The 13,439-nt window shown below is 40.8% G+C and overlaps 1 protein-coding gene across 4 annotated transcripts in view; it reads right to left on the bottom strand.

Moving 5' to 3' along the window:
* The window catches only part of LOC124605508 (formin-J), a 123,839-nt gene that overhangs the window by 72,848 nt on the left and 37,552 nt on the right, over positions 1 to 13,439 (bottom strand). For all 4 annotated transcript variants that reach the window (XM_047137243.1, XM_047137242.1, XM_047137244.1 and 1 more), the window contains exons 8-9: positions 13,053 to 13,425; positions 4,624 to 5,110 (exon numbers count right to left, since the gene is read on the bottom strand). In XM_047137243.1, the coding sequence (XP_046993199.1) occupies positions 4,624 to 5,110; positions 13,053 to 13,425 (860 nt within the window). The remainder of the gene's footprint in view (positions 1 to 4,623; positions 5,111 to 13,052; positions 13,426 to 13,439) is intronic.

The following is a 13,439-nucleotide window of genomic DNA, read 5'->3' as shown; positions in this document are numbered from 1 at the left end:
GATGTAGTCAGCCAATAGCGATATCACTGTTAAGTAGGGCGTGCACACACATAGGAAATGTTAATGGTTTAAATTATTATACATACTGTTACTACAAGAAAAGCATAGCCTTCACATATTATCTTTGTCTCTAAGATTAATAAGCTGCAAGAGAAGCTAAGCTTTCACATAAAGTGTTGATCTTTTTTGCGCGTGTTACACTTTAAGATACATCCCACAAACATGCCAGTAAAATTTTTAATGAAGACATAAATATCTTGATCTTCTGGGCTCAAAATTTTTCTAAAAGTTTGTACTCAAAGACTTATTTTTAAATGAGAGTCAAACGCTCTGTGATATAAGAAATTCATCGTTCATTCTCCACATAGCTCATCTTACATAAAAGGAAATTTACTTTGAAAATAACACTTTTCAAATAACCATTCGCAATATTTTTCCGTGACCTGTTAGAAATAGGTTCGTTTCAGTAGTTGCCAGAGAGCACCAGACAACAGATGTCACCACGCTTGTGCAGCTACTAGGATGCGGGAAGTGTGTATGTTCATAGGTGTAAGACATTAAAAGGTCGTACAATATGTCATAAAAGAAACAAGACATCAGAGGATACTCCAAGAGCATCGGAATTTCGTGAACCATACTAAAACGCATAATTCAGCTTAAGTGCACATTCGTATGTGCAGATTCGGATGTAAATTTTCTTGAAGTACCAGTACTATATTATCTAATGTTTGGTTTTTCACTCTGACATAATGTCATATGTGCTACAAGATTAAAAACATGCACTTTTGAAATGCAGCGAACAGTTGAAACTAGCCAATAGTGTGGAATTAAACACTTCATTTCAAATAAATTGACTGCCTCATCGGAAAATATTAATAAAAGCCAAATTTCTTTAGCAAATCGACAAAAATAACTTCATTGTTCTGCAAGGTGATTAATACTTGACTGTCAGAAAGGTGGAAATAAAATAAAACCTAAAACTAATAGCATATTTTAGCTTTCTGTACCCATGTCCATGTACTTTAGTTCACTTGATAGCTCCCGGCCACAGAAATTCATTTTGTTTTCACTTGACGTGAGAGCAATAAACGAAGAGGAAAAACAGCAAAATCACTTAATGTAAATGCCGGTCACGTGGAGATTATCCACTTTCTCACTCTTAACTCAGACTGCTCTGTGCATCAGAAAAAAAAAAAAAACTCTCAATCGATATTGCATGGGATAATTTGTAACCGGGAGAACAAAAATTCTTCAGAAAATCTGCATTCTTTATTGCCCATAGCTAATAACTTGCTTTTTTGTCTGCACAAAATTAAATATAAGATACATGAAACCAGTAGAAGAAACAAGCAAGACAGTGCACATTTCTTCAGTCCATAAGTCCTAGCAGTTTTTTCTCTCCACTCTTGTTACAGCTTTACATGCCTTTCTGGGAAGGAATCTATTACCTCATCAAAGATCATCAAATGTTTTGCTACATGAAAAGAAGAAATGTCTTTGTCTAGTACTGAAAAAGCTGTTAATACGAACAGTACCTCAAGACCTGTGTGGTTTCTCTATATGATTATGTGTATTTTGTCATTGTCTGCTAGATAAAACAAAATAGGCCTGTCTCATATTGCAGCTATTGTAACACACACCAAATAAACGAGCCTGTTTTGGCACAAATGGTCATTTTTATAACACGAGAAAATATAATTCACAAAGTACCAACATCAAATGCTTATTAGGCCTACTACAAGCAAAAAGTTTTATGTTCGGAAACAATTTCACATTTCGTTCATATGCTCCAGCTTCTCAAGCATGAGATTGAAAAGTAGAAGATTGAAATTTTTATATACATTTGGAATTGCCTTATTCTTCCATAATTTGTGTGATGTCCTCATTTCTTCTCCTTCCTCGTTCTACCAAACAATCTTGTTATCACTAACTCTGTAACTTATTCTCCGTTTAACTCCGCTAACCCTGCCACAATCAACGGTTTAGTTAACCCGCGTTTATTCTCCAGTTAGGCGTTATTACGTCTTCATACAACGCGTTTTCCACACTACTCAGGCGGCTGTTACCAGGGACAGTACAACTGGTCTTCACTAGTGTAACGGTCTGGCCAAAAATTTTCTATCAAAATTTCATTTTCTTGGATACACCAAGAAGAAAATAGGTAATCTTTCTTACCTATCACTCCTATTGGTCATTTATTTCCACTCCGGTTGTCTGAATCTATGGATTTCGGTGGCAATCATAACAACGCTGATCATTCGCAAACACAGTCCACCACAAAAATAAACAGCGATTGCCATTCATCCGTTCGGCTTTACTCCGCTCAGTTCATATAGCCCCGTCCCCTTCTGTTTGCAGGAAAGTTTATTTCTAGATGCAACGGGATTTCACTGGCAGATACATGACGTACACTACACACGCATTCAAAATTCAACTTACGATTCATTCAGAAATAAACTTAGAATATGTTCTAAAACGTTAAAAAACCAATAGGGATGCATTTTAAAATTATACGAATAATCGACAGACCAACGCGCGCTGAATACTAGGCGCTTTGTGAAACAAGGTTTTCTCCCCTCAAGAATATGAATTTGGCGGCCCCCTCCCATTCGTTGAAATTGCCACCCGGGGTAGATACCCCGGTTTGCCCCCAGTGAACTGGCAACTTGCACATGCCAGTAAAAGTTTTCCGGGTAGCATTTTGCTGCTGCTGCTGCTGCTTATACAGCTAACAGTCACACTTCTGTAGCCAGAAGTGGGAGAAGGTACTACACATGCACGACTCAACTGTGCATGCGCATGAGCCCGCCCACAACTGCTCAAACGAATCTAAAGTAAACAGTTGTGACATCACGCTCATCAGAGACGGAGGCAATTTGTAGTTATGAAGCACTGAACAGTCTTCCTAAGGCCTGTAACACATTTTGCTGTTGGCAGACGCTTGTATGAGCACTGTGTTTACTGTATTTACTCAAATCTAAGCTGCACCTTTTTTCTGGTTTTTGTAATCCATAAAACCGCCTTCGGCTTAGAATCGAGTGCAAAGTAATCGGAAGACCTGAAAAATGTTGGAAGGAGCTTTTGAGGAGAAACTTATTCAGATTGTTTTCAAATTTATCTCTGCTGTCAGACATTTTAGATCACTGGGTATGCGGACAAAATTTTTGGTGGCAGCATTATGCACCTCTTATTGCGTGAAAGAGTACCTCATTTTGGAGTAATAAATGTCACTTTTCCTTCTGAAATTGTAATTATGTGCATAATTGTTGCTTTTGAACTGCAAGAGATTGCAGTATTTACAACAAACTTCATGGTGGAATACATGTACTGTAAAGCAGTAGTAAAACTGACCTCTCACCATGTTTTATATGTATGAACTGTGTAAGTTTCTCACAAGTAAGGAGAAAACAAATTGGATACGGCATGTGTACATTGCCACGAGGTCAAGAACTTCATTACTGTGATGTGTTCACCTATGTTGTAAGAATGGTCCAATGCTATAAAAAACTACAGTTGCTAAAAGAGTTCAATATTCAAGAGCCAACATTTAATCTAAATAATAGCAGGGAGCCTTGCCAGACAAGTGCCAAAATGATATGAACAAAAATTAGTCACAATGGCCTAATAATTTTTTTGTGAAAAATAAATAAAAACCCAAACACTGGTTCCAGCACCACAGGGCTTTAGTAAATATTAGCCTCTTGGAGGTAATATTTTCTGATCTTCCTCCAGACTGTAAACTAATGTATCTATACAACTACAAGAGGATCTACAATCTTAACACCAAATCCAAACCACAGTGCAATTTTTTTTTTCATGGGAAAAAAACTGAACCAAGAAACAAAGCTAAAACAATGGAATTTGTAGTTGACACTTGGCCACTCGGCAACTGAGTCACAAATGCAAAATTCAGCACCACTTCTAAACATGTCTATCCTTTCTTACAAATATTGGTAAAGCACTAGACCAAGTTGAAAATGAAAGCTTCACCATCTTTCTTGTTCTTTTAATGTTTCTTCATTCTCTCCACTCTCTTCCCACTATTCTGATGTTCCAGTTGATCCTCAGTTATTACTATTCTGCATTTTATGTAAGTCAATAAATTTTTCTCCATGTTAACCAGAGATGTCATTACATTCATTTAATATCTTAAGTTTGTCATTTTTTGCTCACACTGAATGTGTATTTAGTCATCAAATTTCACATTTACAAGTTTCAATGTCCATCCAGAAACTGTGGGAATTTAATCACAATTCTTACATTAAGGCACTTTCAGTTATCCATCAAACAAGACACTATCCATCAATGTAATTCTGAAACTGTGAACACTCAGGAAAATATGAAAAACTGTGCAGATGTATACAGAGAAATGAAGGTATTTGAAAGGAACGTTGCACATTCATTGAGACTATCATTAACTTCAAGAGAGAAACATGACTGCAGTAATCACAGAATAATTCATTGTTCTCTAGCCAGTTTCTCTGTGTCATCCACACTTTATATGCAGTGCATTTCAATCCTAAAACTGAAACTTTTTCTATAAATGGTACAAAAATAATACAATTATTTTCAAGCTATATGTTTTTCTCCTACAGATTTTCAAAGTTCAACAAAGATACTCACCTTTTTTCGGTGTCTGAAGTTGCACCCAATTCTTTCGAAACATCAGCCTGGACTTCAGCATTGCACATTTCTGGGCGCACACGGGACTCAACGTTGTCTGTGGATTTCTTATTTACTTCTGCTGCAGTATTGGAGGGAGGCATAGGAATATCAGCAACAGAAATAATTTTTGAAGTTCCCATTGGTGTGTCCTTTGCACGATCACGATCTTTCAACCGATTACGATATTCCTCCAAGTTTAACTTCCGTTTCTTTGGAGCCTGTTGAGTCTGAGCAGATGGAGACTGCTGCTCTTTCTGGTGGTGGTGGTGATGGTGGTGGTGCTGCTGCTGCTGTTGCTGCTGCTGCTGCTTTTGAAAATTCTGTTGTTGCTGTTGCTGTGGTATTTGCTGATTCTGCTGCTGCTGTTGCTGTTGCTGTCGTTGCTGTTGCTGAAATTGCTTCAATTTTTGCTTCTGAGAGTTTGAATTACTAGCCACATGGGGTCCTAAGAAATGCAAAACAGACGCAGAAATTTAATACAACTACTTTTTTCATCTCTCTCTCTCTCTCTCTCTCTCTCTCTCTCTCTCTCTCTCTGTGTGTGTGTGTGTGTGTGTGTGTGTGTGTGTGTCATGAAAGACTGTGATAGTCAAAAATAACACAGGAAGTGTGTTACACAATATGAGACACTTATATAGTAGAAGTAGTAGTAGCAATAATAATAATAATAATAATAATAATTATGCCCCCATCAAAAAGTTAAGCATATAATTGGTTCTCATATCTTGAAATGAGATAGATGTCTTATACTGTATTCTTTGATAATACAGAATATTACTACTCTTCTCCTACAGTCTCTGCAAAACCAATGACTGTGGGTCAGAGAGAGCTGTTTTCATACACTGCAGCAGTTATGTTGCCTTCAACTGGAACGACCAGTGCATGGCAGCCATATGCGAAACCTGCCCAGAATATGATTGAGCCACAGGATTTTTGTTGATATCCCAGTCATTGATGGGTGATTGTGTTCCTCTGTTCTCCTCCATATGCGAACAGAATTGTTATCAGGGTGCAAGCCTATTTACACTTCGTATGTGAACAGCATTTTGATCCATTGGTCTTGTGTCCAATGTTCATGTGCTCCAGCCCATCTTACACAGCATCCCTATGATGTGGACGGAGTGCTGGAGTCTTGAAAGGTCCTTAGCTATACAAGCCCCCAATCGTGAAGTCTCTTGTGCACAGTTTGGGTACTTAGGGTAGCCCCTATGGTTTCTCAAAGCTCATGGCACAGATTAGTCACTGTCTTTCTAGGACGTATCCATGCAGATATCATTACATACCGGTCCTGAGCTGCTGTAGTTTTGCATGGACAGCCTTCGCGATGTCGATCCACTATAGAATACATTTCCTGGAACTTTTTCCACAGTCTGGACACAACATTTTGATTTATGTAAACAATATTCGCAACGTCAACTTGTCTCATGTTTTGCGTGTCGATGTCATGATTTTGATACGGTTTGCCATAAAGAGCCCGTTCTGAGGCCTTGTGCTACACTATGAGGCACACAGTCAACTGTGAATTCACAAGAAATCAGGTGTGATGTACTGTGTTTGTTTACAAGCCGTGACAGAATGGCCCCTGATGAGGCTGAGTGGCAAAGATGAACAAGTTCGCATTATGTACACAACCACCCTCCTACATAAACACAAAAGGAAAATCCATAGTGACTATTGGTGGGTAATTTGGAAATGTGCTTAACTTTTTTTTGATGAGTCTAAAAATAATAATAATAACAATAATAATAAGTACGCTGGATGGTCAGTGTGCAAGGCAAACTCTTGAAACATTGTATAAAGTGGTGATAAACAAGATAACTGTACATTAACTCTGTCCGTGATATAATGCAAAATGTTTTTGTCTTGCTTTAAGGCACAAAAACAACTAGGTCATATGTACCCATGCCAGAACTATAGAACATTAGGGAAAAAAAAGGAAAGAAAGAAAGACTACACATTAACCCCAAGCGACAGAAGGAGAGACAGCTAAAAGCAGGGACTTGGAGAAAGGTCCCTGAAATACACCATAGAGAAACAGAGGTCCTGAACTAAATATTAAATGTCCTTTGTCTTATTGCTATGACAGATAAAAAGTAAAATGTGGTCGACAGCCCATGCGTCTTTCATTAAAATGTCTGATAACTCAGACAGCAAACAAAAGTGATAATGTAAGTGGTTAAAAAAATGGCATTCTGTTAGGAAATTGCGAACTGTCAGAGGTTGAGGGCAATGAGCACATAGTGGCGGGGGAGCACCACTTAACAAATGGCAATGGGTAGAAAGACAGTATCCAATATGCAACCTAGCTAAAATGGTCTCTCAACGGCGAGAGGGCCGAGAGGAGGTCATCCAAGCCAATGGGAGAGGATCAATTTTCCAGAGCTTGTTCCCATGAAAGAAGGACCAGTGGTGATGCAAAAGTGACACCACCTGCTGACAGACTGCAATACAGATATTGACAGAGGGAGTAAAAGAACTAGTGGGCCGAAGTACTAGGACTGTAGGCTTGGCAGCAACATCAGTAGCCTTGTTCCCCATCAGACCAACATGACCAGGAACCCACATAAATATCACAGTGGCTCCATCAAAAGTGAACAAGTGATGGCTTTCTTGTACTTTTGCACTAGTGGATGGATGGCGTACAGCACACTGAGGCTCCAAAGGGCACAGAGAGTCGGAGCAGATAACACAATTGAAAAGCCAGTGTCACCTGATGTACTGTGTGACCAGCCACAGGGCGAAAGAACTCAGCAGTAAATACTGACCAGTGTTCCAGAAGTCAATACCGAAAATCATTGGTGTCAATGATGAAGGCACACCTGACACCACGGTCAGTCCGAGAGCCATCAGTGCACACAAAGGTACTATTGCGAAGTTCTGTGTGGAGGTTGTGAAACCTTGAGAACTCTGTCTTTTAAGAATTCCTGAACGAAACGGGGCATGCGGCCACAGAAGGATACCAGTCCTCCCAGCAGGTGTCATAGGCTTTCTCCAAATTGAAAAAACACGGCCACAGTCTGGTATTTCTGCAGAAAACCATTCATGATATGGGTTGACAATGTGACGAGATGGCCAACTGCAGAATGGTGTGCTCTAAATCCACACTGTGCAGGGGTTCATAAATTCCGAGACTCGAACCACCATATCAGCCAGGCATGAATCTTATTTTCCATCACCTTGCAAACACAGCTGGTGAGAGAATGGGGCAATAACTAGAAGAAACAGTTGTTCTTGCTGGGCTTAAGTATGTGTATGAAAGTGGCTTTACGCCATCACCTGGGAAACATGCCATCTGTCCAGATGCGATTGTATGTATGAAGGAGAAAGTGCTTGCCCACAAGAGAATGGTTCCGCGACATCTGAATGTGAACATCGCCCAGCCCTGGGACAGAGGATCGGGATGAAGTGAAAGCATGATCTACCTCCCTCGTAGTAAAGGCAGCATTGTAGTACTCACAATGCTGAGATCTAATGGAGGGAGGCAGGGTGATAGTGGGTGGAGTTCAAAATCTCCGCAAAATAGCTGCGCAAGGTATTGGAGATAGCAGTAGGGTGCACTATGACATCATCTGCTACTGACAGGCTGGAAATTGGGGAATAAACCTTGGTCCCAGACAGCTGTCAAGAGATTGGCCCACATGACGGAAGAGAACTGGTAAAGCAAATCCAGTTAGCATTTTTGCTATTCCAAAGAACACGATAACATTGTGCACCTAAATGTTTGTAACAAATACTGTTGGCCATTGTAGGATGATGGTTAAAAATGCAGAGAGCACATCTTTGCGCACGAACTGCATCGCAGCACACCTCAGTCCACCAAGGGACTGGGACATAGCAGAGCAAAGAGGAAGTGCAAGGAATGGATTGTTTGTTTGTAAGATACTCTACCAGGTCATCGCAAATGGGGAAATAATGTTCATCGAATGTCGCTAGTCGGCCTTAGAAAGCTGCCATTTGGGTGTGCACATAGTTGGGATAGGAGTCAGCAATCTGATAGCACATGGGAAATGGTCGCTCAAGTATGTGTCAGAGAGAACGGCCACTTGAGATGATGGGCAAGCTGGGCAGTGCAAAAGGAGATGCCCAAATGGGAAAAGGTGAGTGGAGTCTGAAAGGAATGAGGGTGCACCCATTTTAAGGCAGGTGAGGTTAAGGTGATTGAGAAGGTCAGAGGACATCTCTCTGACAGGTTCTGGGCGAGCCCCAAAGGGGATGTTGTGCATTGAAGTCACCGAGCAGCAGACAGACATGAGGGAGTTGCCCAACAAGCTGGAGGAAGTCTGCCCTGGTGACACCAAATGATGGAGGGATGTAAATGGTCAAAGGTCAAACGAAGAAGGAAAATGCAGACTGCAACAGTTTGAAACCACGTGGTCAGGGATATGGGTCGACTATGATCATCCCCCCAGATAAGCAACATGACTCCTCATGAGAGGGAATGCCGTTCTTGGGGGAAGGTCAAAGCGGACCGGGAAGAAACTTGAGAGCTCAAAGAAGTCATAAAGATGCAATTTTGTTTCCTGGAGGCAGAGAATAAGCGGACGCTGCGATTCTAAGACAACCGTTAAGATCTCTTCGATGGATCGAAGGTCGCAAACGTTCCATTGGAGGAGAGTCACAACAAGGAAAGTGGAGGAGGAAAAAAAATAAAGGGGTGTCACCTTCGCAGCTGCCGAGTGGCAACCTTCGAAGACTCACTGCTACACGGCACAGAGGCTGGAGGATCCTGCTCCACGAGGTCTACAGAGGCATCGACATTCTCCTTCTCTCAGTCTGCGGAGTCCAGGAAAGAAAAACGGTTGGTTATATGCACCGGTGACACGGAGGTTGGCCGGGTGAGGGTATCACGTGGCGACAATGTCAAAGAGGATGTCCAAGTTGGCGAAGGAGAAGACCTTTTGCCTTTGTTTGACTTCTTGGAGCCTTTCCGGTTGGCTGAGGAAGACTCAGATGTTTGTTGGCTGAAGGGATGTAGGAAGTCTTCGCAGGAGTATTCCTTCTGTCCCTTCCAGCCTGCCGGTTGTGTAGCAGTGAGGCGAAAGTTTGGTGGCTTGTTGCACAGCTGGAGGAGGAGACAGGGACACTACCATGACGCTGGGCAATTTCACAACTGCAGTGCTGAATTTGAGGTTGCATGTCTGCGTGGCCACGTCCTTCGTGAAGCGGGATGCAGCAATAACAGTACTGAAAGTGCCACATGGTAGAACACAGGGTATCTAACAAACCAACTACTTGCAAGCAACTGGGTAGAAGCTTTTTCCTTCGCCCTGGTCACCCAGACAGCCCGCTCATCAAGATACATGAGACAATCTCGGGAGGACACAGCATAGCTGCTGTTGCAGTTGATAAGGCAGGGAGGAGGAGGTGGACAATCGCCCTCATGAGCATTCCTAACGCTGGTTAAACATATGGCCGGGTGTCGGCAGGAAATTTGAATGTGGTTGTAACGAAGACAATGGTAGCAGCGCATCGGGTTCGGAATGTATAGTTGGACTGTGATAAACTTCATAGCCTGCTTTGATCTTTGACTGACCACTGTATCAAAAGTGAGAAAAAGAATGTGTGTGGGCACTAAGGATGCATCTACTTTTTTCATCATGCAATGGCTGCACTGCACTGAAATCCTGATCAAAGAGGTACATTTGCATTTCTGCCTCAGTCAAACCATCAAGCAGCCTAGTGTAAATAACATCAGGCGAAGAATTCAGTGTTCAAGGAGCCTCGCACGAACACGACAGCAATAGAGGAGAGAAGATGCAAGCAGTTGTTGTGCTTGAAAATCAAAAGTAATCTCCAGAACAAAAGGGCCATTTCGCAAATGAGAGCAGGGTTTCACCAGGCCAGCAATTACATTAATACCTTTCTGAATAATAAACAGATTTACCATAGCAAAGGACTTACTGTCTTTAGTACATGAAACCATGAGGAACCATGATGCAGCTGGGAGAGTCTTTGAACTGTTAGCCTCATTCCGTTTAAGTTTAGAGGATGTAGACTATGCAGAAGATGTTTGGCTCATTGCAAGAGAATCCCCCATGATTGGTGGCATCTCCGATGGTGCACTCCTTCCAACTGAGGGGCCCCCTCCTCAGAAGGGGCCACACCTACCTTTGGTGATTGTTCACACCTCCCGAAAACCTGTCAGAGGGACGTTCACACCTCCCGAAAACCTGTCAGAGGGACCAATCAGCAACTTAGGAAGGTAGCAGCTCAGGCTATTGCCCCTTTCTGGGCCTAGCCTTTATGGGGGGTATGTACGAACCCTACCTGTCAACCCACGGTTGGGAATTTCGCGTTACCTAGTCACTGGTTACATGTCAGTAAAGTTATTCTCAGTAAAAACGTGCACACACAACGTAGCATTTATTTTTGAATCACAGTCCCATAATCTGTTTGTCAGTGGAGAAATGCATAAAACTATTTCAAAATTATAAGCATTTTCCCTGAATCAATGATGTAAAATGACTGTTTCTTCTTTCATTCCGTTACTAATTTCAAGCACTTACCCAGCTGTCATCAGCAGTTGTACTGTATGACAATACCCAATATCACTGTACGCAACATGTGTGGTTAGTCCGAAGATTATCAATGTGTGATTGAAACCAATAAAATAAGTCAGTCACGGTCTCTGTTGATGATTTTTCTGGTGTTTATTTCTGCCAATGACAATTTCGATTGTGACCTTATTTCAGAAAACATAAATGGTGCAGTTAAGTCTGGCGGTGGAGACCACGTGACTACAGAGCGTGTGAAGAGAGTACTACCATCTTTTTGTGGTGATGATGATGATGAAACAACACCACCATAAAGCCTTTTCCTCCATAGCAGACAGTACCAGGTTGCCCAACTTAATGTTCCCATCCAAACAGTGTAGCATGCCCTCACTCATAAGACATTGCAAAGATGTTTGGCATTTAGTCCCAGACACTTGTACCAAGTCTTGTAATCAAGTACTCACTGCTACCACCTCCCCTTCCCTTGCTGGCTAAATAAAGGCAGTGAAAATTGCTTCTATCACCAATGTTTGAACCAGCTAGCTTCAAGTCAATAAATTAGACATAGTCATTGCAAATATTTTACTGGACACTGTTTGGACTACCATCAGATAACTTATGGAACAATATTTCAAAACTTTTCTCATACATATCTAATAGAAAATATCTCTCATGACGTGATACTGTAAAGCAGACAAAATAATATCATGTAAGGCATACACAATATCATCATGCAAGGTGAACAAAATAATAATAATAAGACAGTTGTCAGCAACACTATTTAATGCCTTTGTTTCTATACATAAATTCTAGCTTTTAGAGAGGAGGTAATAAAAATATACACACAAACTCTATTTTCTATCATTTTATCACTGCTGTTCCCTCAGCTAGAGGATGCACAATATTTTTAGACCCCCTACAATTGATGAAAGTCCGGCAGCAGCCCTTCACATGAAGCATAAACTTCAGGATCATGTTAGCATAATACATTAATAAGAAAATTTTGTTGCAAACTGTTCATCCAGTGCCAATGCTTCCGCTGTTTTGATCTAAGAGCCCCACTTCCCAAGATGAAGGCACAACAATGTCATACAATTTATTTTATAAAAGACCCTACTCCAAATAAACTCTTGGATTTTTAACATGTTCTTTATTTTATTCTTCACATATTTACCCCATTATATTTGACTATGAATACTGCTTCTGGGTATTAAATGAATTTACTGTTTGATATACTAATTCTAATTTAGAATTACATTTATTTGCACAAGTTAGCAATCATCCTGTTAATAATTAATTTCCTACTTTTTCTGCAAATTTCATAGAACTTTATTTTAAAAAATTATCAAAATGTAACACCCTCGATAACTGACCAATTTGTTGCCCGTGCATACTAAAATCAGTAGGATTTTGCACTACTGGCACAAATACAATGTAAACGCATTTATGGCAAGTTTCTGTGTTGAATTAGTATTAAAATTTTCAATGCCGTCCGACATGCTGCTAAAAATTTTATGAGAAATTTATTGTATGAAAAATGATACTATAATTGTGGCATAAAAACACTCTGGGAAATATGTATATCCTTGAAAATTGCCCTCTAATAGCCTTCCGAACCTGGTCTACAAAGGGCACAAGGAAGATTTGTACAGCTGTTGTTCCCATGACCTATGACCCTTTAAAAAAAAGGGGCTGTAAGTTCTAAATAAATAGAGAACACTAATATCTCAGAAATTGTCATCAGTAAAATGAAGAATTACCGGTGGCATTCATTTTCACCTTTGTATTAAATGTTCGAAAAGGCACCTTTATATCCCTCTGCAGTTACTTATCAGCAGATCTGCAAAAAAAGGTTTTATTTTATAGTGCAAAAATATGTGAAGTTAAACTAACCTGTGTTCAAGCTTTTCCTCAAAAGTGATGTTCCAGGCTGTATCTGTGCTGAAGTCACAGAACTTTTAAGTGTCGTGATGACTGTACCAGAGCCACAATCAACAGATGTTACAACTGATGAACCTCCAGCTTCCTCACTAGCATCGCTAACATCTCCAGACTCAAGGCCACTATCTTTCCGTGAACTATTCTCCCAGCAATCTGTCGATGATGAATGTTTCAACTGCTGCTCTTGCGGAAGCAGTAATGAGGCATTTGGTGCTACTGAGTACTCTGAAGCATCAGAGTGATAGAAAGGGCGTGGGGCTTCAACAGTTCCACTGGACATTGAGCAGTAGTCATGGTCCAGTTGGATGGACTCACCGCCTGCTACCTGTAATATCAATC

This window comes from Schistocerca americana, chromosome 3, assembly GCF_021461395.2.
Source record: "Schistocerca americana isolate TAMUIC-IGC-003095 chromosome 3, iqSchAmer2.1, whole genome shotgun sequence".
NCBI lineage: Eukaryota > Metazoa > Arthropoda > Insecta > Orthoptera > Acrididae > Schistocerca > Schistocerca americana.
Note: the sequence above shows the minus strand (reverse complement) of the source record. Positions and strands in the feature narration are given on the sequence as shown.